At 38.8% G+C, this 26,610-nt stretch overlaps 3 protein-coding genes across 3 annotated transcripts in view; 1 reads left to right on the top strand and 2 right to left on the bottom strand.

Moving 5' to 3' along the window:
• Window positions 1-1,059: 1,059 nt before the first annotated feature.
• On the bottom strand, window positions 1,060-13,207 carry agxta (alanine--glyoxylate and serine--pyruvate aminotransferase a; the record flags this gene model as incomplete). The annotated part of the gene is made up of 11 exons (XM_079882870.1): window positions 1,060-1,353; window positions 1,495-1,623; window positions 1,735-1,830; window positions 2,821-2,890; window positions 3,032-3,130; window positions 3,215-3,299; window positions 3,379-3,449; window positions 9,790-9,890; window positions 9,963-10,027; window positions 10,122-10,314; window positions 13,049-13,207. 11 exons carry the CDS (start codon window positions 13,205-13,207, stop codon window positions 1,246-1,248), a joined length of 1,176 nt encoding a protein of 391 aa, XP_079738996.1. The 3' UTR covers window positions 1,060-1,245.
• Window positions 13,070-26,610, top strand: part of kif1aa (kinesin family member 1Aa) — an 81,673-nt gene continuing 68,132 nt past the window's right edge. Inside the window, exons 1-2 of the mRNA XM_079882847.1 lie at window positions 13,070-13,258; window positions 14,813-14,941. The gene's annotated coding sequence lies outside the window, so the exon portion shown is untranslated. The remainder of the gene's footprint in view (window positions 13,259-14,812; window positions 14,942-26,610) is intronic.
• On the bottom strand, window positions 13,658-23,903 carry LOC307165331 (allantoinase, mitochondrial). Its single transcript, XM_079882864.1, has 11 exons — window positions 23,669-23,903; window positions 21,477-21,628; window positions 21,081-21,195; window positions 19,948-20,094; window positions 19,707-19,752; window positions 19,517-19,610; window positions 19,206-19,392; window positions 17,647-17,785; window positions 15,220-15,392; window positions 15,033-15,065; window positions 13,658-14,953 (listed from the first exon to the last, which is right to left on the bottom strand). Exons 1-11 carry the CDS (start codon window positions 23,813-23,815, stop codon window positions 14,807-14,809), a joined length of 1,380 nt encoding a protein of 459 aa, XP_079738990.1. The 5' UTR covers window positions 23,816-23,903; the 3' UTR covers window positions 13,658-14,806.

Raw genomic sequence — 26,610 nt, 5'->3', positions numbered from 1 at the left:
TAATTAGTGCAAAAAAAAAAAATCTCTCCCAAATCATGTCTACTTTACCTAAATAAACTTTTATAAACCTATACAAAATAATTTACATTTTAGCGCTTTTGTTCCCTTTTTTATTAAAATTAAAAAATTACAAACCACATTTCCTAACGCTGAAACACAGCAGTAACTAAATAAAGTAACAGATAAAATAAGATTGAAATTAAAAGGTATCACATTTAACAGAGGTCGCTCTTTGGGCTTTTTGATATTTGTTTTGTTACACTGTGACAGATTTCACGTGAATTTGTATACCCACGTCATTCGCCCGTGCGTGTCACGTCATATCCGTACACGGTGGAAAATTTCAGCTATGGACATATTTAACGATGGGTGCAGCCAAAGACCATTTTTGATATTGGGCCTATATATTTATTTGTATTATTATTATTATTATTTTTATTTTTTTGTACATTTTATATTTGTGTGTATAAGTTATTATTTAAATAATTGTTGGCCAAGATTTAGACAATGATTTGCAACTCTAAAATGCAAGGAAGGCTGTGCATGATGCAGGCCTTGAGAAGGAGGATTGTGAACCTGAAGTCTGTAGAAAACTGTGGTTTGTTTCTTCACTCAGTCAAATCCTGTCTACATTTCAACTATCTTTTGTTTATCTGACTTTATTTGCATAACCAGGGAAAACATGTTTTGTTTCATCTTTGGTAGTTAACAATACATTCTGCATACTCTGATTAGCCTCAGGAGTTCAGCAAAATCCTGCAAAACCACATGAACAAGATCAAGCCTAAATGAGGGTGAGTAAATGAAAACACTTTCATTTTGGCTGAATTATTCCTTTAATCCTTTTTATGCATTATATATATATATATATATATATATATTTTACATTGCAAGAACCATTTATAAAATTTAAATGTTTTGTTTGTGCAAAATGTAAAATACACAGAAAATAGAAGAACGGCTAGCTTACAACATTTTTTTTTTTTTCCATTAATCATCAGAAAAAGAAAACTTTAAAGATGAAAAATTAATGTTGTTTTATAGCAGTTCTTCAATAAAAATGTAACATTACTAGTATTGTACTAGTTTTCCCCCTCGTTTTTAAGTATCAGCTATAATATGCAAATGATATGTTTCGTTTTTTAAGGAGGGGCAGAACAAGTTTTTCTACTTTCACTAAAAACAACTGAAACCCACTGATATAGGGTTAAAAGCTGGACTTGTTATTGATGAGCAGTCAAGCTGTCAGACTCTGCTCTTGTGACAGTGTTTAAGAGCATCAGCCAAGGCCTCCAACACCATGTCCACATTGGTCTTGCTGCTGTTACATCCCATCAGTCCCACACGCAAAACCTGTAAAATAACGCGAGAAACAAAACATTTACAGTGCTTTTACAATTGCTGAACCATGTGTCTCTTTAACACACCATATCAATGTACTTGGAATGACTTTTGTCTGTCAGTTATGATTAATTGAATCCAATAGCTTCTCACCATGCCGGCAGATGGTCCCAGACCCCCAGAGATTTCAATGTTATAGGTCTTCATTATGTACCCAGTGATTTCTCGCCAGTCATATCCCGGGGGAGCTACTATTGTGGTCACTGTTGGCAGTCTTGCTTTCTATAAGACAAGAAATTTTCAAAACAGGTAATACTATAGTTACACTCATATAATATGTATGTTATATGAGATTTTTTTTGTGATCTTTGAGGCTCCTTTTCTTCTGCCAACCTGATCCTGCACAAACAGTTTTAGGCCCATTTCTTCTAAGCCTTTATGGAAGTACTCTGCAACCTCTTTGTGTCGTTTCCATGAGTTTTCAAGACCCTATAAAAAAATCTGCATCAAACAAATGCCTTTTTACAATATTTACATTTCTCCAAGAGCTTCAAGGGCTTGATTACCTAATGATCTTCTGAAGCACTTAAAGTCACCATGAAATCAAAATGGACAATTCTTGTTTTTATAAGGAATATTGCAGTATTTATTTTAAATATTTTTTCTGTGCACATCAGCAACATCTCTTCTCTTCACTGATGATGTGTTTACTGGTTTGAGGGCGGGACAACCTGTCACTCACAGCAATAGCAAACCATCCAATCAATTCCCAGTGGACAAAATCAAGTCCCATCTTACATTTTTTTCTTGTTCGAGAAGCCGTTTAACTTGGATCAATGGGGAAAAGTGGGAATAGTCACGATCAGGGAGAAAAGACTATCGCAACATCAGTTTCATACTGACTTTAGTTTCATGCTTAAAACTACATGTGACTTGCTGAGGAACATTGGGTCTTAAAATCACACAAGAATCTGTGTACAATCTGTGTACAATCTATTCATGATTCATCAATAACTTTCATACTAAAATGCAAATTTACAACAACAAAAAAAGTTGGAACAGCTGACACCATACGTACCCCAAAATCTAGGTGGTATTATGAAAATAAAAATGTAAATTTTATACATAGATATTAAATCTATTTGGTCAGAGTAAGGTGCATGTTATATATATTATAATACTCCAAGTTAATTCACCATTTTTGCACATGAATTTGCTGTAAATCTCTTTAAATTAGAAAGAGATTTACAGCAAATTCATGTGCAAAAATGGTATGCTATAATTTTGTGGTTTTGACAGCTTGTTTGTTTTCCCCTGATAATAAAATATGTTGTCAAAACTGTTATGGATTTCATTCATTAGATGCATCCCTTATATTTCTCAGATGTACTAAGTCATGTTGATGTTTTTGGCCGTTTGTTCTTCATATGATCATGATGCCAGAATTTATTTTAAATATAAGGCTGAATATGATCTCACAGTCTCTGCGAGGATAGCCAGACTCTCCCGCAGACTGTAGAAAGAAGTTATAGGTCCGGTGTGGTGATAACTGTACAAACAACAGATACAGTAACTTTATCATATATGCATTATTTTTAATGATAGAGAATTTACTTCAAAGGTCTGAGCATAATTGATTTTTGTTTTGGTAAACAAAAAACAAACAGTGCTTGGTAAAAGTGGTCCTTACGCGCGTACAGGCTTGTCATCACAACCCCAATAATTTGCCAACCAGCTCATGTCCAAGAAGTAAGAGATTGGTTTTGTCCTTCTGTTAAATATTTTCTGGCTGTTTTGCCAAAAAAAAAGAAAAAAAAAATGCATTTTAGAGATTTGTTTTTCCCACATAATACTTGGAGCTGTTTTGTCTCACCATGCTCTCTCACTGAAGGAGATTGGTGCAGTTCCTGGAGGGGCATTCAAGACCTTCTGAGAGCCAGTATACATAATATCTATACCTAGAAATACAAAATGTACATTTTAAATCATGGATCACAGGCAATGTTTGTGGTGCCAGAACGTGTAATGTGGTGATACCTTGCTCATCCATGCAGATAGGAGTACCTCCCAATGCCGCTACTGAATCAACCAGAAATAAACAGTTGTACCTAAGTGACAGAACAGAATTTACTCAAAAAACTAAATAAACAATACACTTCTCACACACACTGACACATCCATCCATCCATCCATTTTTAATTTTTTTAAGCAACCAACCCTGATTTTGGATTTAGAAAACTTTCTGCTATATGGTAGCCTGGGTTTCCCCATGCTGCCTTGAGCGCAGCGCGATTTTATTCACGCTGCTAGGCAGCCTGGATACCATGGACCAGATTTTCGCCTCAGCGAGGGGACCAATCACAGAACGGGGAGGGAGCAGCAAGACGATGATGACTATGCGACAAACAGAAGCAATTTGTTTATATCTATGGATCCAACATGGCAGCAGACGCGAAGTTACCTTTCGATGCAGCCTTAGATAGTGTTCTAAGTAGTTTAGTCTTCTTCAGCCATCGTCTTCTTCCTCGTCGAATTTCTGTCGCTCTACATACGTCATCTGGTATAATTGAAACGATTGGCTATAAGCTACGTACAGGCGCATTTGATAGACATTCGTAGCGCCCAATAAACGGCTCTGGGCATTCGTAAATCACGCCTCAAATACGAGAAAATGAACGTGGTTCCCAGACCACGTCTCAATGAGAAAGAGGTCTGACGTTAGCCAGGCTAGCTATATGGATAAAGGTAAATGATTAACGTCTAGGTTACGACTGTAAACTCTGTTCCCCTCCACGTGAACCGGTGTCTGAAAAACTATCCAATCACTTCAATCGAATTTGACCGGCGACAGCCTATGACGTCACTACTAGTGCGACCCAGAAATATAAAAAGGGTGCCTAGAGAACGTCATCCACTTTCGTCTGAAGGGACTGTTCAGCAGGCATCCCCGAGGCATGGCTAACGACGCAGTGTCTCGTTCCCTGTTCTCAGGGAACAGAGGATACAGTCGTAACCTAGACATTCCCTTTCAAAAGGGAACTCACACTTCGTCGATGATGCTATTTGGGAACAAAGTACAATCTCACCATGCTGAGGGGAGTGCATGCCAATTATGGCTCGTGACAAAACGTCAGAACTGGCAGTTTCAACCTGAAATGCCAAGAAAACACTCCTTCTTTGGGTCACATTCAGGCTGTCAGTGACATTATTCCCTATGGTCACTGCCCAAGCCATATGCCTCAAAGAGGCCTCCAAACAAGGAAAAGCCTACCAAGGCCGCTCAAGAGCTTGAAACCAACAGCTTCCATGGAAGGGGATCCTTTAAGGGAATATGGCCAGGGGGTCCGAAAGGAATCCCATCCAGTCACTTTCAGAGTGGGACATAAAGTCAGCCCCATATGCCACCAGGGAGGCTGATCTGATCAAATCTACTGACCTAGTCTTGCCAACAACCTGTCTATTTTCCTAAACAGAGTCTCTCACAAAACCCATAGTGAAACCGGATCATAGAGACAGGCATCCTGGAGAATAGAACTCAGCATAGAGCTTAGAGGATCAAAGGGAGCCTACAACGTGATGATCTTATTTATTGCTAAAATCCACAACATGGTGGAGCCACCTTCAAGGAGGCCTGTGAAGGCCTGCTACTTGATAGCAATACTTGTTAGCAGAACTAGTCTCAGATATCATGGGTGTACTCACAAAAATACTGTGGGCCCGGTTTTTCCTACTTTACATTGCCAATGGACAGTGTACTGAGCTAGAGTGCTATCGACCCTTTGAACAAGGGGAGTACAATCTTACGCTACCTGACTATCAAGGAGGCCTATAGAAAGGCCTACAACTTCAATTATCAAAAAGTGTCAGCCCATGGCATGCTTAGGCTCTAAGGGAGTGTACTTAAACCCGTCCCAAATGGGAAGGAGTACTTAAGTGAGCCCCAGTGGTGTAGGGCGAATAAACTAAAGCTGTGGGTAGCCAAAAAACCACTAAGCCCAAGGGAAATGGAGGCTTCAGCTATGAAGTCAACGACATTTTCACCTTATGACTTGAAAATTAATTCAAGGGGCCTAGATAACCAACCTAAAGATTAGCTAGGAATTTCTAGCTACAATATACTGCTCTGAAAGCAGAGACCTCAGCATTACTTCCCAGAGAGACAGGTCTGACAACGCCCAGAATATACCTGCATGGGAGGCTTAGGAATAGCATGCTACCTATGCTGCTATTTATTCTACCCTTAACATCCACTAGCATTATTACCTAATGCACAGGCGGGCCTAGGCTACACGACTCTTGTAGAAAGAGGAGGCCAGTACCAGGGAAAACTAGACCTTACAGAGTTAAGCTGTAGATGATCTAACTCTAAAGAGCTTACGCTCAGATATTGAGGGACTTGGGACGAAAAAGCTTCTAGCAGATAGTCTCCAACAAACTCCTATTGTCATAAGTCTAGTCTGTGTTTCTGTCTTGTTTCATGTTTAGCAGCTCCCAGTTATGTTTATTAGTCTTCCCAGGTGCTTCCTATTAGCCACACCCCCTTGTTATCTTGTTTAGCTTGTTTGCCCTTGTATTTAAGCCTGTGTGTCTAGTTCAGTCTTTATCAATCCTTAATGTTTGTTTGCTGGTTGTTCTGTTCCTGTGCCTTGTTTCCTGAGTCTGAGTTTACGTTTGTGTAGTCTGAGTTTGAGTAATAAAGAAATACTGCAAATGGATCCTACTCCCTCATCTGCTTCAACCACCCGTGACAGAAGGATTGACCACAACATGGATCCAGCAGAATGTCGCTTCCGCCAGGATAATTGCCTGATGGAGGAATATGTGCGGGAGTTTTGTGAGTTTTACCATGGGGTGAACTTTAAGGACACTGTCTTAAAGGATATGTTTGGCCGTGGAATTAATAGGTTTCTTTATTTCCTCATGCCTGATGATACCCCACAATACACGCTAGCGCAATATATTCGCTTTGCCCTTTTATTGAGTGGTTCACCATTTACTGTGGGCTTTGCACAGGAGGAACCTCGCAAACTCACAATATTCCCGAAACCTGTCCCAGTTCATGTCATGCCCATCAGGATGTTGGCAACTCCAATACTCACACCACACGCCAGCACAGTCAGGCCAGAGCCTCATTGGGTCCACCCCGTCATAACCGCCAGTCCAGAATCTCTTCCCGCTAAGACAATTTTTTCTGAGATTCTCCACGTCATGTCCGCCACGCTGGGGGCCGCTGCTGCAGAGGAAGCTGTCCCTGAGGCCGCTGCGGAGGAAGCTGTCCCTGAGGCCGCTGCGGAGGGCGAAACCGAGTCTGTTCCTGAGCCGGTGTTTGTTCCTGTTCACATCACGTCTGCCGAGCCTGTGTCTCCGGACGAGATGGCCGCCACCGAGCCTGTGTCACCGGACGAGATGGCCACCGCTGAGCCTGTGTTTCCGGACAAGATGGCCGCCGCCGAGCCTGTGTCTCCGGACAAGATGGCTGCCGCTGAGCCTGTGTTTCCGGACAAGATGGCCGCTGCCAAGCCTGTGTCTGTTCCTGTTCCTGAGCCGGTGTCTGTTCCTGTTCCTGAGCCGGTGTCTGTTCCTGTTCCTGAACCGGTGTCTGTTCCTGTTTCTGAGCCGGGTTCTGTTCCTGTTTCTGAGCCGGTGTCTGTTCCTGTGCCATGGCCGCCCAAAGGGTCGTCTCCACCATGGTCATCCGAAGTTATCGTCTCCGCTCTGGTCGTCTCCGCCATGGCCACCCGAAGGGCCTGCCCCGTCCTGGTCGCCCACACAGTTTGCTCCATTGACCTGGCCCTCCCACCTCCCCCAAGAACGCATCCGTTTCCCCACCACCCTGGACTATATTCTGAGAAGCGTCTGGAATCCGCTCCTTAAGGTGGGGGTTATGTCATAAGTCTAGTCTGTGTTTCTGTCTTGTTTCATGTTTAGCAGCTCCCAGTTATGTTTATTAGTTTTCCCAGGTGCTTTCTATTAGCCACACCCCCTTGTTATCTTGTTTAGCTTGTTTGCCCTTGTATTTAAGCCTGTGTGTCTAGTTCAGTCTTTGTCAATCCTTAATGTTTGTTTGCTGGTTGTTCTGTTCCTGTGCCTTGTTTCCTGAGTCTGAGTTTACATTTGTGTAGTCTGAGTTTGTGTAATAAAGAAATACTGCAAATGGATCCTACTCCCTCATCTGCTTCAACCACCCGTGACACCTATTACACATGCCTAAGCCAGATATTAATGCAGCCCTCGTGGGGATGGCACTTGAATATTCTATGTCTGAAGTTCAAAGCTATAGTCTCAAAACAACTCTCAGAAGTGAGAGGAGACCTGCTATACAAATACAAGGTGTCTATCCAGGTGGCCCGATGAGGGGCAATACTTGGTTGGTCTACTGGAGCTTTATACAAAGCGGTGGCCTCAGGAGAAACCCCCAAATGGGAGGAAGCCATCTCACGCTAACAGAATCTGTTTGAAGCTCTTGTGCACGGTGGCCTCACTTGAGATTTCTCTATGAGATGAAGCCAACCTGTGCATCACTGGGTGACCAAGATTGGCACCACCTACTACATAAACCTAACGACTCTAACACAAGAGGAGGCTTATGATAAGGTATGCAAGCCTACCTATAAAAAAGGGAACTTCAGGGCCCTAGTTCCTCAATTTAATATAATTTCCTATCAAACATACCCCTTAATACTTTCTAAACAGGGATCCAAGGTTTTAGTTTAACAACCTTAAATAAAGACCTACCAAGATCACCCTGCTGCTCATAGAGCGGTGGCTTAAATTGTATTCTTCGAATGAAGGCCTACCACCCAAAGCTAGAAAGGGCGCGCTCACTACCAAGCCAGACTCCAGACCTTCAGAAGCATCCTGTTTAATGGGAAAATATCATCATCGGTCCAGGCCTCAGACCTGATGTAAGAAGCGCCTGGGGTAAAGAAAAATAGGGGGGAGAGGAAGAAGAGAGGAGAGGGTGGATGTTATTCACCCTCAGAGGAAGGGGACCCTTCACTGACGCTGTGAGCGCCTGTGCTAGATCACCTCCCTCAGATCCCGCTTCTTCCTTGAGTCGCGCCTCTTCTGCGAGCTACTCCTTGTAGGAGGAGGGCGAGAGGCGACGCTGAACCTCTGGCCCTGTCTCCAATCCTCGAGCCGGAATGGGCCAGGCCCCCCTGGCTGTCTGGGCGTGGATTCGGACCGCAGCGGAATGCATGATTTGAATGCAGCTGAGCGCGCCTTCGCCTCTCTGAACTTTCCCACCACCATCTCAGCGGAGGCGCCGAAAAGTTCAGATGGCGAAACCGGGGCATCGAGGAGAAAACCCTTTTTTTTTCTCCCCAATGTCAGCCAGGTTCAGCCGCAGATGCCTCTCCGTGGCCACCATCACCACCACCTTCCAATCGAGGCAGCGGTTTGTCTGGTGGCCCGAAGAGCCAGATCTGTGGTGCAGCGCAGTTCGTCCACTGCGTCAGGGGAGAGACCCTGCCCCTGATCCAAATCCTTCAGCAGCTCGGCTTGGTATGCCTGTAACACAGACATCGTGTGTAAGGCAGCCCCAGCCTGACCTGCTGCCGCGTATGATTTATGGAGTTATGGCCAGAAAGGAACCGCTCATCCAGCCAGCCGCAAACGGCTACTTCCTTCACGCGCTCCCACGGCAGCTGAAGCCTCGCTGAAGCGCGCTCCATAACACCCAACAGCTCATCATACACGGGGAAGGGAGGCTGTGAGGGTTCAAGTTGTACCTCTTCTTCACGCTCATCAGCCAGCTCCTGCTCTCTCGGGCTAGGTGCCAGCAGAGCACTTGCTGCTGGATCAGAAGATGTAAGAGATAACACATCCTCATCCAGCAGCTCACTCTCGCGAGTCACAACATGAGTCACCAATAATATTTCTAGGGATGCACCGATATGAAAATTTTGGTCGATAACAATAATTCTTTATATATGAAAGCCGATAACCAATATGTTGGCCGATAAATCTAAATCCAAATTTGATATAATTTTTGAGAGCCTGATTACAAAAACAAAAGTCTCACTATTAAAAGCCATGCACCGCACATGTTACACTTAACTGAATTTGGTGATTCCAATCATATTTCAAGCAATTCAAAACCATCATGGCGAACAGTGCAAAAAGTGTCTCAGCTGAAGGAAATAATCCATTATTTATTGGCTTTAAAATATCAGCCAAATTTTGGCCGATAATGATAACATTAAAAATGAACATATATCGGCCAATACCGATATGGTGGGCGTTATATCGTGCATCGCTATTTTTTTCTCTGTTTTCTCAGAAGAGGAAGACTCTGCTAGACTCTGTTGCATCTGCTAAAGGTGAATTTTGAGATGACCTCAAAGTTGGTAAAATAGACTTAAAGCCGAAAACGTTTGATTTCAAGGAGTCTTAATCTGAAGCATGTTGAGAAATCAAAGCTCTATTCAGGAGGAGATGTCTCACTTGTGGCAAAGGTCACCTATGCCATCTATGGGGTGGACCACTCCTGTGGAGGATTCTCCATGTGTGAGGAAGAACACCACTGGCCTGTATTTATCTAATCCCTTCAAAACAGTACAAACATGGTTAATCATATGTAGTTAATACATAAGTGGTTAATGAAACATAATTTTTACCTGCTCAATTTCCTCATTTGTAAAGTACCCACCAGCAGAGGTTACAACTGTGTTCACCTTGGCACCTGTTGAAGAGTGTTTGATATATGAATTGATGATGTTCTGAATCTCCTTTATAACTCTCGGTTCCAGGCTTTCTACTAAAAGCAGAAACGGTACCTATCCTCTCAGCGATCTCTGCAGCCCTCTCCCCCCATATGCCATTGACGGCTATGAGGACACTCTCTCCAGGCTCCAGTGAGTTAAAGATGGCACACTCCATAGCAGCATGACCAGGTCCACTCACAGCCAGAGTCACTCGGTTTTGGGTTTGAAACGCATACTGAATGCCACTCTTGATCTGATTCATAATCTGAAAGAAAATTAAACAAACACTGAATGAATTTCATTGATAGATATTAATTATGACAGGATTCTATTTACAAAAATCTCTTATAAACAAGCTACTTTACAATTTGTGTTTTACAATGTCACTAACCACATCCCAGTCGTTTTACTTGTGTTGCAGTTGTTTAAAGTCCCCCTGTAGTCAATCATTTTATCTTTGATCACCAAAATGACATATTTAAACGTTTTTTCCTGTGAATATTTTAAAATAGCTTGAATGTTACTCACCCTTGCTTCATTTAGTATAGGCGGAGCAATGAATATGCTAATTAGCCCCACCTCCACTCACACCAGCTCAGGGATTCACTCAGTCAACTTACTGATGTAAACGCTGCACAACGGTATTGCTCTTTACAATGTCGGACGGACACATAACGGTAATTAATTTGATTAGCCTTTTGCTTGATGTTATCAAACAGCTAATAATGTGTTGCTAGCGTTACACAAACCAATGTTTCCGTTCACCATCTCAGAGTCAGACAGCTTCATTCTAAAAATCAGCCTTAGAACAACTCAGAACATCAGTGGAGAAAGCCATATAGTTCATTATAACATTTTAATATATACCATACACCAGGGCTATTCAATTAGTTTCATTCGAGGGCCGCATTATCAAATCGAAAAGTTGAGGTGGGCCGGTGGGTTGGTTTGGGGGTTTATCTTATTTATTGAAACATAACAGTTTCAATAAATAAGTTAAAGTAACCCTAAAAAAGTGTGGTATTTACTTGGAAATGTGGTACCCAACAGTATGCAAATATATAAAACCATAATAAATAAAAAACTTGATAATTTACAGCTGTGTACAACTATTTTCCTTGGAACAAATAAATTAATTATACAAACTCGTAGCTGTTGTTGGTGAGAAATAATAATTATTTTATTTATAAAATGCTTAAATGACAATATTCTGACAGTGAGACTTGTTAACCACAGGCTCCCACTGTATAAAAAATGCCTAAACACAAGTTAAAACTATACGCACCTTTACAAAGAAACTGACATAAATTCATAACAAGCATTAATTATATATTCCTCTACCCACCTAATAAATCTAATGCAATATAAATCACTATATTTACTATTATACTGTATAATATTATAGTATATACAGTATATTTACTATATTTATTTATTACTACATAGTATTCAATATAAATATTGCACATTTCTGCCCAACCATGGTAAATTACTACAGTACATTTATGGTAAATATTTGTAAGGGTGATTAGGGGATTTAAAGTCTTCTAATTTCGTTCATGCCACAGTGTTTCTCCTGCTTTGCTCATCAGTCTTGTTGGGAATGTTGAGGCTGTTTCATCCGATTTAATAAATCATCGAGTGATTTGTGGTTTGTAACAGAGAGGTTTCTGTCGAACTGAAACGCTTACTGGTTGTCGCGCTGTTTAATATAGTGTCCGGGACCGGGAGTAAACGCAACTCCGCGCTGGGCCGTGTTGAAACAACTAGTGAAACAACTGAATTCATCGCTATTTGTTGTTACTGTACTGGGGTGCGTTTCCCGAAAGCATCGTTGGCCAACTATGGTCGCAAGTTCCGTCGTTACCAATAGAGTTCAATGGACATTGCGATGAACTTGCGACCATAGTTGGCCAACGATGCTTTCGGGAAACGCACCCCTGACCGAGAAACCGCTTCAGATGATTCAGTGACGGAGCGGTCCGAACGAATCCGAATAGTTTTAGACCGTTTTAAAAGCGCGTTTAGAATCGAACCAAAAGAATGATTCATTCACGAATGATTGGTATCGCTGGTTCAGTCAACATAAATTCGGGACACATAATAACTGCTGAAATATTCGCACGTAAAACGTTTCTCAGGTCAATCGGAGCGAGTATCAAACTGAATTAGCCGCACCACCAGGAAAAGAGGAGGAGGGAGGTTGGTGCCGTCGGGCCACATGGAGATGATTGGCGGGCCACATTTGGCCCGCGGGCCGCCAATTGAATAGCCCTGCCATACACCCACTATATTGCTAAATCTACCCAATTATTCATATCAACAGAAAAATATACCGAGATAACCTGGCATCTCCCCTACTAGTTCAGTGTTAATGATATGCTAAAGCCCGCCAGCACATTGAGGTGATTGGTTACAAGGTAGTTTGTGACGTCAGAAACTCCAGCGATTTCAAACTGTGTTTTTGAGACTGTCTTTGGTTCATGCAGTTTAAAAGAGAAAATACTCAGCAATGGCGTTGACTTATGAATCTACACATGGTTTGTCTTAAAGCACATTAAAAACACCCCATAGGCATAAAAACAACATTATAAACTTGACTTTTTCCTCAAGGGGACTTTAAATATTATAGTTCACTCAAAAATGAATGTTCTGTCATCATTTACTCAGCCTCATGTCTTACCAAACCTGCATGACTTTCTCTCTTCAGTGGAACAAAAAAGAAGATATTTAAAGAATGTTCGTAAGTAACCAAACTGTTTTTGATCGTATGAGACATGCCTCAAAATATCTTCTTTTACTGTATGTTCCACAGAAGAAGAAAAGTCATGTTTCGAACAGCATGAGGGTCAGTATGATGATCAAATTTTAGTTTTTTTCGGTGAACTATCCCTTTAAGCCAATAATGATTCAAAATGGTAAAGCGTCATTTACTGTATAAAAGTGAAGGCATAAAAAGTCAGTTGTCCGTATATTAATGAGCACATGTACTGTATTACCTCAATGGTTTCTGCATGCAGGTGGCCCAGCATGGGCTGTGCTCCGGCTGCTGAGATCCGTGCGGGTACATTGGACGGTCCTGGTCCAAGCATAAGTCGTTTGGGAACGATGAAAGGCTGTAACAGACATTCCGGTGGAAGAACAGACAGAGAGGACATAATGCTGCCGGCACACTGACAGACTGAGGCAATGGTTAACTCATGTAAACTGTAGGCAAACCTTTCACCTGTTGCCCAATCATCTCACTTTGTGTCCTGAAATGCGTACGGTACAGTCCTATAACAGTGCAGCTGAGCAGTGACAACAGCTGTTCAATTAACTGAAATTTCTTTTGCCTTTAGATTCTATTTCAACTTGTTAACTGAGTAAAGACCACTAACACTGAAATCCTAAAACCTTAAATCGTGTTTTCGTTTTTTTTCGATTTTTCACTTTAAAACACAAATTAATTAATACAGAAGAAAATGTGTAAATATAGGGCAAAAGCATTAATTTATTATTCCACATCTTTCAAATGTTGAGCATTTAGTGTATATAATACAATGTCTGCTCATAAAAACAAGAGATACAGATAAATAATTTTCAAATTTCTTTATTCTCTTATTTTTACATGTAAATCAGTAAAGCAATCTTTAAAATTCACTGTTTTGCTCTGAAGTTGGGTTAAACATTAGTTACTTATCTTTGCAGTGATGTAATCAAATTGTATTTACATTTCCTGAAGAAATATACAATTGCAATAGAGCTTAGTTAACAATATTCATTATTAATTAACTAACTAATGAAAATGACAAAAAATGCACCATATTCATATTTTAATTCTGTATTTTAATAGCTCAAAATATTTTTGACATTTATGTAATTTTTTTCAAATTCCATAACAATTTAAACAACATTTCAGCTTTAAAACTTGCTCCAAAATTTCATGAAAAAGGTTGCATACTTTAAAAAATAATTTGAAGAATGTTGGTAACAAAACAGTTTTGGTTCGACTTTCATTGTATGGACAAAAAAAATGTCAATGAGAATAGAAACTGTTTAATTACCAACATTCTTCAAAATATTTTCTATTATGTTTTACAGAAGAAACACAAGTCGTACTGGAACGACATAAGGGGGAGTAAATTTTGACAATTTACATTTTTGGGTGAACTATCCCTTTATAATGAAATGTTAGGTTAATTATGAAATGTATTATTATTAATATTATTATTAATAAAGTGTTATCCAAAGCATTTTGGAATATACCACAACCATTCACAATAATCAATTAAAATAAATTGCTAATTAAAAAAAAATATTTACTCTATAATTATATGCCACATAGTAGCATTGTTGCATAGCAATTCCTGACCTGACAGTGGTGAGTAAGTATATAGACCTTATGCGCCACAGAAACAAGACATCTTTAGAATTTTGTCTTTGAACTTCCGTTTTTGCGTATAGCTCTGTAGATTTCCATGGCATCGCTGTCGAAGAGTAATTAGCCGGTGAAGTGGATTTACTTATTGTAAAGTTATCGAAAGTTATCATGAGAATTGTAGGCTAATGTTTAAAGGGGATGTCATAACAAATGTCAGTAGACCGGTAAGATTTTTAAAACGAGCGTTTCATTCATAAATCGGTAAGATCTTACCATCATGCTGTGGAAATACAAACCGGAAGACGGAACACAACGAGCTCAGCGCTGGAAAGGGGCGGAGCTACTTAAGGTCTATAGGGCGAGATATGTAATGAATGTGTTTCATGTGCTTTGTTCACAGTGGTGCCGGTGTCTTGTGCTGAATAAAGAGATGCTTCCCTAGAGGCTGAGTGCTGAAAGAGCCATGACTGTAAACCAGCCTCCCTCGGACTATAGTGCCCTTCACCTTCCCTCGCAGAGCAAGGCCAAGGTATGGAGTCAACTGAAAAGAGAGAAAAAGTAAAAAATTCCCTTCATCAGTATGTGAAAAGTCATATTGGTTTATGTACAATTTTACCTACCTTGTTTTTATGATGTATGTTGTCTTCTTTCACCTAAGAAATTAAATGACACACATTTACTTGCAGGCTCCGAAAAGCATTTCAGTGTATTTTCAGAGAAGTATAGCAACAAGCATGTTCTATCTTGCTGTCAGTCATTTCGAGCATCTCAGCTCAACTCCCTAGAGTGAATCCCTCTCTTTCTCACCATAAACTCTTTTTCTGGATCCCAAATGACTAAGTCTGCGTCGTGACCTGGAATGAGACTCCCTTTTTGGTTGTCAAGGCGACAGAGTCGAGCAGGTTCTTTACACAAGAGTCTTACTGCATCAGAATATGAAAATCCTCTTTTAGAAGCTGATGTCCAGAACAAAGATAGACCTGTTGGTAAACAGCTAGATGAATTTAAATTTTAGTAACACCAATTTTGTTTTTGCTAACTCGCAATATATGAAACACTCTTTGAATTTGATCATCTTACAGAACCATAGATTTCCCTTTAAATAAACTGATTTATTAACATTTTTATCTAATCCCAGTTGAAATAACAGTAAATACATTTCACAGTTCAGGGTGGAAAAAGTATGTGAACCCAGTAAGTTGGAGCTAATTAACCTTGTCTTTAATAAAGTTCTCAAAACTTAAAGGGGACATATCATGCTAAATCCACTTTTTTAGCCCTTAAATGCATTTTGTTGTATATTTGGAGTGTTTAGAAGTACAGAAAAGTTGAAATTATTCTCTTCAGGTGCTTCGTTGATATCTTTATATTCTGTTTTGGCCTTATTTTTCAACCTGTTCTGATTTTTCTGTTATCTATGACGTTTTGTGAACTATTACGTCACAGTATTTGCAGCGGAACTGCCAAATAAGGACATTGACTTCCAGCCCAACACTTCGAGCAATCCGCCATTTTTATTTCTCGCTGCAATTTTGTAGTCCAAGCTAAAAGATACAGAAGTTACGAGAGGGTAAGTTAAAATGTTCGGTTGTTGGATGTAGTAACCCACACGCTTCATTACACGGTCTAATGTAGATGAACTGCCGCGCTTGTTTAACTGAAAGAACGAGCAGAGAGAGAGAGACCCGGTCGCGCGCACGCACTCTCTCTCTCTTCGGAGCCAGGCGAAAATGTAAACAAGACACCGTCTCCAAACTAGACGCTGTCTTGCTCTATCTCCCTCGCACATATTAATCAAAATAAATCGACACGGTGGTAAAAGGTCGGAAGACCAAAATTTCATGTGTAAATACAGTAACACACCATTGCGATACATCCATATGAAGACGTTGTTCTGCAGGTTCGTCGTCTTCATTTTCATCTCGCTTCGGCTCCGACTCTGGCTCGAACATGTAAGGCTGGCTGGACAAGTCTTCCGTTGTTGACATTTTGTTAATAACGTGTGAATAAAAAGTTTCTGTGCCGCTAGATAATCGTATCTCTGCTATCAAACTACAAAAATGGCCGAACGTGGTGGAGTTGAACCGAGTGTCACCTCTACAACCTGGAGAGGGGGCGGGGTATGAAGTGTCTCAATTGTATTTAAAGAGACCGCACCAAAACGAGTTGCTCTCAGACGCACATCAGAAAAGGGGTAGAAAAGGGGCCTGTGGAGCTATAATAATGAGGAATTCAGACCCAAGCATTGCAGTTCCGCTTTATATAGACTACAAATGTATGATTTATATGTAAAAAGGAACGATTTAAAAGCATGATATGTCTCCTTTAAGAGAACATTCAAAAGTGACGTTTCCATAATGTTTGCAGAATAATTAAATGGAATGTTTCCTTAACGTTCGCCTAACTTAGAAAAAACGTTTTAAAACTGGATGTTTGGAATGTTCAGAGAACATTCAGAAATAACATATTCATATCTTAATTTGAACATTAGTAAAATGTTATTTGTACATTTTTTTTGTAATTGGTTGACCCTGTTTTGGCAATAACCTACTACAGCAAACTGTAATTGCTGATCAGACCTTAAATTTTAAATTCAGAATTATGGTTTGGATGTCAAAGACCGGGTCACTCCAGAAGGCATATTTTCTTCTGCTTATCTCATTCTGTTATTGATTTTACCATTGGTCTTTGGGTCATTGTCCATTGCACTTCAATTGGAAGACAAAAGTCTCTGCAAAATGTCCTGATAAACTTGGACTTGAGCTTTCCGAGCAGTCCAGGACATGAAACTGCAAAGTAGCTCCAAACAATGATGGTTAGGACGAGGTTTTGATGTTGGTGTGCTGTGTCGTTTTCCTTAGCATTCTGAGTCTTTTGCAAACAGCTTTGGTTTCATGTGTCCAGTAAATTTTGTCAAAATCACTGTGGAACACCCATGTTTGTGTTTTGTTTCTGCAGACTTGTTTGTCAATTGTTGTGATTTGATGAAGATTTATGACCAATTATTAATGCAGAAATCCAAACTAATCCCATACTTTATTCCTGTGACTGTAGATCTTTTGTTAGTTAGATCAAATCTGGGATTTGACTTCTGAACGTCAGTTTCTTAAGAGTTAATCATTAGTTTGATTGGTAAACTGTTGGTGGACCACTGTTTACCTCACACCGTACTTTGACCATCATAAGGCATATGCGTGTGAGTGTATGAACGAATTGGATACAATGACAGCCTACCAAACTGCAGAGAAGAGATCCCTCCCCACGCCTGCGTGAAATCGCCTCTGTCCAAACACTTCAGGTCAGGTGTGCACGGAGAATGATCTGAAACAACCATATCAATCTCCCCAGCTTTGAGTGCAGACCACAAGAGCTCCTGACAAAGAAACAGATTCATTCCTAATAGTTAGAATGCACTATAATCACGGTTTGTGGAAGTTCGTGAGACAATCGGAAAATAGTTCAGGAATAGTTCACCCAAATTGAAAATTCTGTCATTAAAACTGTTGTTGTTTCAAACCTGTATGACTTTCTTTTGTGGAACACAAAAAGATAAATTTTCAAGAAGGATGCAATTTTCAATGCAGTTAATAATAAATGTGTTAAAACAAATAAATAAAGTCCACATGACTTGTGCTCTTGTAATAAAGTCAGGATTTTTTTTTTTTTTTTTTTTGCTTTCTATTTAAAGGGATAGTTCACCTCAAAATGAAAATTCTGTCAGTAATTACTCACCCTCATGTCGTTCCAAACCAGTAAGACTTTCGTTCATCTTCGGAACACAAATGTAGATATTTTTGATGAAATCTGAGAGCTTTCTGTCCCTCCATTGACAGCTACGTAACTACCACTTTGACACATCAAAAAGTTCATAAAGAAATCGTAAAACTAATCCATATGAATTGAGCGGTTTAGGCTTTTATTCACCAATAAACAATAATCAGCGAACATAAACAGAAGCTCAACCAAACTTGCTTGACATGCGAGAACAAACCTCATTGGTTCTTGCGGAAGCTCAAACGTGCTGTTTAACATGAGAATGAATCTCATTGGCTCTTGCTGAAGCTCAAACGTGCTGCATAACACACGAGAATGAACCTCATTGGTTCTCACACATCAAGCGAACATGCTTGAGCTTCGATGTTATGTGAATAAAAACCTAAATTCAATCTGTTCATCATATAAAGCAATCGTGCCTCTTCAGAGAATTTTGGATTAAACCACTCAATTCATATGGATTCATATATTTTATAATTTTTTTATGAACTTTTTGAAGCATCAAAGTGTCTGTTGCATAGCTGTCTATGGAGGGACAGAAAGCTCTCAGATTTAATAAAAAAGATCTTCATTTGCGTTCCGATTTGTGTTCATTTGGAACGACATGAGGGTGAGTTGTTGATGAGAGAATTTTCATTTTTGGGTGAACTAACCCTTTAATAAATCAGTTGAGTCAGTTCACAAAACCGAAATTCGGTTTACAAACGGGACTGATCGGGTCTGAGTTCAAGTCCCTGACTGACAGCCCACTGGAGGGGAAGATAATCGTCTGTCAACAATGTGAATTTCAGTCTGTTCCTCTCACAAAGCTATTGTATGATTTCAGAAGACTTGATATATAGTGCATGATTCTTTTATGATGCTGTTTTTACATCTACATTTTGGTGCTCATTAGTTGTAATAGCATGGGGGAAATGACTGTGTGTATTCCTCAAAATGTCTGTTTTAGTGTTCCACACAAGAAAGTAATTTATTTTTAGGTAAACTATTACTTTAACAAGTTCTAGTGTATCCCATACCCGGTTGGCCGTGTCTCGTATCGGTGGGCAGCATTTGAACTGAGTGGCCCGTGCTGGGATGTTCTCTGCCGTCAGGTTGAGGTAGTGATGGGTGGTCTCCACAGTCAGCGGAGCTCCAGCCTGTCTTGCTGCCCTAATGAGCTCCAGAGGCTGGGCTGATGACAGGTGCACAATGTGGCATCGCACTCTGATAATAAGAACAGAACAGCTGACTTGTCATTTCTTGATTGGCTACTCTAGTCTGCATAACAGTCATTAGATAATCAAAAGTTGAGGACTTTATCACCCTTATAGGTCTCATCATAACATACTTATACTGTAAGCAGAGCTGAGTGACAGTACGGATGGCCTCAAGCTCCATAATATCAGGTCTAGACCTCAGGAAGGTGGAATATTCATGCGGATCTGAGGGACGAGAAAAGCAGGAAATTGCATCTTAAAATTAATAAGTGTTCATGATTTTCAGTAGTTTTAATTACCATTAAATGATTAAGCTCCTACCCCCTTTCTCAGCTGCTGGATGCTGGACTTCTCGCTCTGCATGAAACTATTCCAAAATAGGTGCATCATTACTATAGAACTTAATTTTAAGTTCCATAAGCAACATAATTCATATTTATTTCTGCATATTCAATTATGTCTGATACTACTTTTACCATTGCCATGAGAAGCTCATCATGGTAGAAATGTTTAATGAAGTCAGATGAAATGATTGGGACAGGCAGAATATGAGATGGCTCACCAGCAGAACGCTGTCTGTGCCCTGGAGCTGTTTCATAGCTTCATGCAGATCAGCGTCACTCACATGAGGAAACTCATCCACTCCACTGTGGATCAGAAAGCACTTAAATCCAGCCACACCAGCTTGGACCATCGGCCTTAGCTCTAGCTGAGATGGATGAACAGAGATGGATTGGCAGGCAGACAAACATTTAATTGTTATACTGGCAACACATTCTTATGCCAATAGATGGAGATAAGTGACTGTCTTTCGGAGTGAATCAATGACTCATTTACTTAACTGATTTGTTCAAAAATGCTGATTCATTCAGGAACTAAACAAGTCTATGGCCAAATTTAGTGTTCGAAATCGCATAGGGACTTCTTTTGAATATGTTTGCAACTTTTAAAAAAGAATGTTCAGTATAATATGAATGTGTATAGTATGCATTAGCGTGCATATTTGGATGCAGCCGATGTCTTTTGGAGAGAATCATTTAATCAACCGATTCATTCAAAAACTGATTCATTCAGGAACTATGAATGTGTGTAGTATGGATTAGTACGCATGAAATGTGAAGTACACATATTTGTATGCTGCCAAAGTCTTTTGGAGTGAATCATTGAATCTTTGTGGATGGCTGCGTCCAAAATCAGATAATTTCTGAGTAAAAAAAAGTACTTTGTGACCGTTAAAAAGTATGTGCTTCTGTATCTAGTATGAATGTGTGTATGAATTTGTATGGATGAAGTGTAAAATATGAAGATTTGAATTTTGGGTTGCACTTTATTTTACAGTACATGCACTTTCAATGTACTTACTGACTAGTGTAAGGTTTCTACATGGGTTAAATTAAGGTTTAGTGGTTGGTTCAGGGTTTCGGATGTCTTTTGGAGTGAATCATTGAATAATTTACTCGACCAATTCATTAAAAAAACCCTGATTTATTCAGAAATGAAACACTACTGTGTGCAGCGGCTGATTCTGCTTAGATGGATAAACAATATTTTTCGCACTTCCATGTTTGGAATGTAGAACAGGGTAAACTTTTATAGAGGTATGGCATAGCAAATATGAATTCTATAATATTAAAAAATTATAAGAACAATGTAAAACCAAAATGTATTTCGTACAGGTAGTTTGTAGGCAAGTACCTGGTTGTCAGGGATGACTCCTCCCCAAAATGCTGTGTCTACAAAACACTGTCCTGTAGCAGCACGCAGCTTCTCATGAAAGTTTCCAAGAGTTGTAGTTGGTGGGATGCTGTTTCTGTGTACCATGAAATGAATCAGTTATGTCACTTTTTTTGTTATTTATCAACCTAGACCAACCTAGACTTGGTCTGTCCCCCCCCCCACCCCAAAAGGTCTTTTATCAGCTTGCTAATAAAAGTTCAGCTATATCAGCTATATTATTTCTAATCGTTATAAGGGAGACTGGGGGAATTCAATTTTTTTTTTTTTTTTTTTTTACATTTCCAAATATACCGTCCATTATAATGGTAATGTCAGTTAAGTCACTGAATTTTAATTTTAAAAGTCTATACTCACAGGGGCATGTCTACAATAGTGGTCACCCCTCCTGCTGCAGCTGCCCGTGTGGCGGTCCAGTACCCTTCCCAAGTAGAACGGCCTGGTTCATTAACGTGAACATGACTGTCCACTATACCTGGCATTACCAGACTGTTCCCCACATCTAACACCTGTTATAAAGATGCTGTCTAGTTAGATGAATGGAATGGAAAATCATTTAGGGTTTAAATTAGATTTAGAGATTAGAGATGTTTTGTTAGAGACATACTGAGCAAAAATACAGTTCATTGAACATGGACAAATAGACATTTGTTTTCTTTGTACAATAGGCATGTTGTCAAAATATGGGGTAAAGGCTGTCATAATGGAACCTGCATGAAACGGCCTTTTCTGAAACAAAATCATTAACCAGCAAAAATAAAAAAAGTTATGTTTATACATATCAACCATTGTATTGACCGAACATTTAATGCATTTAAAACAGTGCCCCAACTTGACATTTATGGGGGGAAAAAACAAAGTAACAAAATTATATGATCATTAATATGACAACATATGTTTTTTACATTGCTTTAACTCATCAAAATAAGTTAAGCCATTTTCAACGTTTTTACAAGTTATACAAGATTCAACTAATTTTTTAAAGTCAGTTTATTGTAATTTAAGTTGAAATTACTTAAAGATGCACCATGTAACTTTAAGTGGCATCTAGTGGTGAGGTTGCGAATTGCAACCAACAGAAGTTACAGTGGCCGTCAGGAAAAGATGTCGTCGTCTGAGACCGCAGAGAGTAGCCAGTTTAGCAATGAGGTTTCTTTACAAAGATAAATTAAGAAATTAGGTTAACTTAAAGGGTAACTAAACCCCTGGTCAGAGCCTGACTCCACCCACTGGCAATATTTGAAAAATGCTGGAAAAGTAGGCAGAGCCCAGTGGAGAGGGGGCGTGCATCTGAGACGTATCTCTTTGTAGGCAAGGGCGTGGTTAGCTGGTACCCTCTGACGTCAGAGGGTACCACAACTTCCAATAGGAAAATTCAACTGCAGTAGCCACTGTTCAACCTGAAGAGGGCAGCACTCAGACGTTTTTACACCATATTTTGTAAAATTAAAACACTTTAAACACAAATGTCAAAAAAATTACTTGAATCAATGAACAGCACTAATAAAGCCCCATTCTTACAGATCATTAACTAAAAAAAGTTGGTTTAGGGTTTAGTTACCCTTTAATTATTCAGTAAAATTATGCTATTGCGAATATTATTGTTACTTGTTCATCATTGTGTCAGTGTTTTATTCACTGACTTTAGCTAGCTTCCTTGCACGAAGAAAAACATAGTGACGAAACGTGTTTGTCCGTTTAAGGCTACTGTAGTAACATGTCGGCGCATTTTAATGTTAGGGGAACCCATGGTGTATGTAGATAGAAATTGCTCATCCTAAGGTAATTAAAAACATAACGGTTCATTAAGTAAGGTCTTTATACACCACTGAAAACATAGTTATGTATATGATGTTGCATTTCTGTCAACAGATCCTCCTAAATATTACACAATGCAGCTGATTGTACTTAAAAATTTAAGGCAGCAATTTTATTTTTTACAGTGTACATTATTATGAGAACCTAGTTCAACCTTTTGGTTTAAATCTACTTTTATAATATAGTTGACCTTGCCTTACTGCCATTGGGTTTATTCTCTCTCTCTCTCTCTCTCTCTCTCTCTCTCTCTCTCTCTCTCTCTCTCTCTCTCTCTCTCTCTCTCTCTCTCTCTCTAAACCAATAATATAATATTTAGTTTACCTAGTTTAAGTTGGAGGAAAGTGAAGGTTTTGAACAAGGTGTTTGAAACCAACCTGCAAAATCTTAAATCCTTTACGTGGATTATCCTTCCCTTAAATCTTTCCCCCAGTTTCACAGACAAGGTTTAAGCATATAATCCCAGACTAAAATGCATATTTGAGCTGTTTTAACTGAAAGCAGTTTGCACTGAGATATCTTAAAATATGTCAGTGCCATTGTTTTGTCTCAAGATGCACATCAGGCACGTTTATTAAAGCTGCTTAAATGTCTTAATTGAACTAAGGCTTAATCCGTGCTTAATCTAAGACCTGTTTTTGAAACCAGGCCCTTCTGTCCAAAATCGTATGAGGACTGCACCGCCTGTAGTCTCCAGCAGGTGGTGTATGTCGCACTCTCTCAGTCTAGCTCACCTTTCCAGCAGTGTGCGCTGAAGCTTCTGAATCAGGCAGAATGCTATGAATCTTTCCTTCCTTTATTAAGATAACTGCAGGTCGAATTTCCTCTCCACACAAAACCCTCTGGCTCCGCACAGCACTGACAGTTGATCCTGGTTCCATTTCTGCAATATCTTATGTAGCCTATGAGTGTGTTTCACTGTTCTGGCAGCAGCAGCTTTCACTTTAGAGTCAATGCACCTCCCTCATTGATCTTTATGTGGATGTCAGCAGGAAGATAAAGTTCTTTGACCTGTAAGCATGGCTTTTTGAATGAATTACTCAAACTGATAATACAGCTGAAAATTGTGTGGTGGTAGGATTAGGTTTGTTTTTGTGTGACGGTTGTGGACTTCTAGGTTGCATTATCTTTTATCATCATGTTTTTATTTGCAGTATTCTCACTAAAAGCCCGTCCCTTTAAGACGGTATCAGGCCCACACCAGAGCTTCTTTAGCTGGATAAATTATTCAGAGTATTGCTCCACTGAGCTGAGACAGAGAAGCAGGAAGGGTTGGGAAGGAGAAAGAGACACAAGAAGAGAAAAGCAGCCACAAGGGACTGCTCAGACTGGCATTGTGTCTAACTGAATGCTGTGGTTGCTCAGTGCTTGCTGTGCCTTCCTCTCTGAGCCATATCCCAGGGTAAATCAAAGAAATGTCCTATTTCAATTCAAATTCAAATAAATTTAAAAAAAGAGGGAGAGAGAAAAGATATAAAGAAAATTAGTGAATAAAACATTTTCAGATTCAGTCTGAGTGCTCTTTTTTTAAATGAAATTCAGTCATTTCAAGTATTCAATGTAAGAAATACTTCGATAATTTATTATTAATAATTACTTTGGAATTTTTTGTTGTTGTTTTTTGGAGTTTTGCATATATTCATTATGGTAGTGAGAATATTATAATAAATAATTAATATTTTGCCATATATATATATATATATATATATATATATATATATATATATATATATATATATATATATATATATATACTGTATATGTGTGTGTGTGTGTGTGTGTGTGTTTGTGTGTGTGTGTCTCTTTACTGAGCAGCATTGGTGATGTTGTAGATGCGCGTTTCTAAATATTTGTGCGTCACACACATATAGTCCTGAATGACGTGGATTCATGGATAGTTATGAGTGATCAAGAAGCCGTTCACTTGGTGTAAGTGGTCAGACTTTTGAGGAAGGGGCATGTTGACAAAACAGGGTGAGATAAAGAGGTGTTAGGAAGAGTCAGACAAGAAAAAGATAATAGAATGAAAGGGAAGACAAAGACCATAGGAAATGAAGTCCCAGATGAAGTAAATGACCTGCTCAGCTCATTAGATGGACATAGAAAACTGCATTGATTTGGGTGAAACCCAAGGGACTTCCATGTTCTGGATGTGCCATAGATGGTCTGTGCCCTTCCCTCTATTGTACATGGACTGGCCAAAACACTGAATCATCATTACAGCATTCAGAGGGACTGATGTGCTGCTCTGTTTTTCTTTCCTCACATAGAGGCTAGAGACACTAAATAAAAACCATTTTGACTTTAAATCATAATGACCTCTGTTATCTTCTTTAAAAGATGGCTATTAATGGCTGATGGATAAGTCTTTTAAAATCCCTTTTTTACCTCATAAATATGGCTATTTCACTTATATATTACTTCAATAATATTACTTTGATTGTTTAAATGTACTCTTAAAATAATTTACTCTTAATCATGAGATATAATTCTTATGGTGTCATTTCATTTTAGTCTCAAAATTCAGAAAATGCAAAGAGGGGCTGAGTCAGAATAATAGAGGCGGATTAATGTCAGTGGGAAAAGCTTCCTTTATGAATGTGTTACATGGATTTACTGGATTTGTGGGGAGAGCACAGTCCAATTTTCTCTAATAGTTTGTGAACTGAGTAATCCCACCAGAAAGCTGATTTTTCCTCGACTGATAGCTCAAAGGAAAGGTCAAAATGAGGACAAATATTATTTACTCTTCTTTCCAATTCCATATTTTTCCATGGGAAAAAAAAGTGGAATATTTTAACTTATAAGCAATACCGCAGAACCATAATCTCAGAAAATTGTATTTATAGCTTTTTGGATTCGAGTAGTTTTTATATTTTATTTGTATTTATTTGTTTGTTTGTTTGTTTGTTTTATCTATTTGTTTGTTTGTTTATATACATTTAATGAAAAAAGTATAAAAACTAAGAATTAACCATTTTTTTCTTTAGCATTCAACATTAAAGTGTAGAAGTCATGCTATAATAATAATTTAATAATAAAAACATTATTATTATTAATAATAATTACTTAATATGAATATAAAAAAAATTACCTCTAATTTGCAAAACATTTTTAATAACTGCCATTTTTAATATTCTAGAATTTTAGACAATTTTTACCTTCAGTATTTTATTTTCTTTAGCATAAGAATTGGACATTAGAAGTCATATAATTATAATAATAATAATAATAATAAATATTAATAATAATAATAATCGAATATGAATATGAATTCTAATTAATTCATATTTATTATTATTAATATTTTCTTTCAATTACCCCTTACTTGCATAACAATTTAAATGACTGCCGTTTTTAATAATCTAGAATTTTAGATCATTTTTACCTTCAATATTTAATAATCTATAGCTGTTAAATGAAACCAAATGCAAATTAAATGAATGTTTTTTTATTAAGAATTATTTCTTTACTGGTGTCATTTTACTTTTAGTCTCTAATTCACAAACACAGAGAAAGAGGCTAAGTCAATAGAATTAGAGGTGAATTAACGTAAATATTAAATATTATTTAGTCTTAAAAATCATACTGCATACTTGGGGACAAACCTACCTACTTGGTTTATTTTAATCTATCACACGTATGCAGTCCAGCTACTGAATCTCATGTTATGTAG

Source organism: Squalius cephalus (assembly GCF_949319135.1).
Source record: "Squalius cephalus genome assembly, chromosome: 10".
In the NCBI taxonomy this organism is placed as follows: Eukaryota; Metazoa; Chordata; class Actinopteri; order Cypriniformes; family Leuciscidae; genus Squalius; species Squalius cephalus.
The sequence above is the reverse complement of the archived record's forward strand: the minus strand, read 5'-3'. Positions and strand labels throughout refer to the sequence as shown.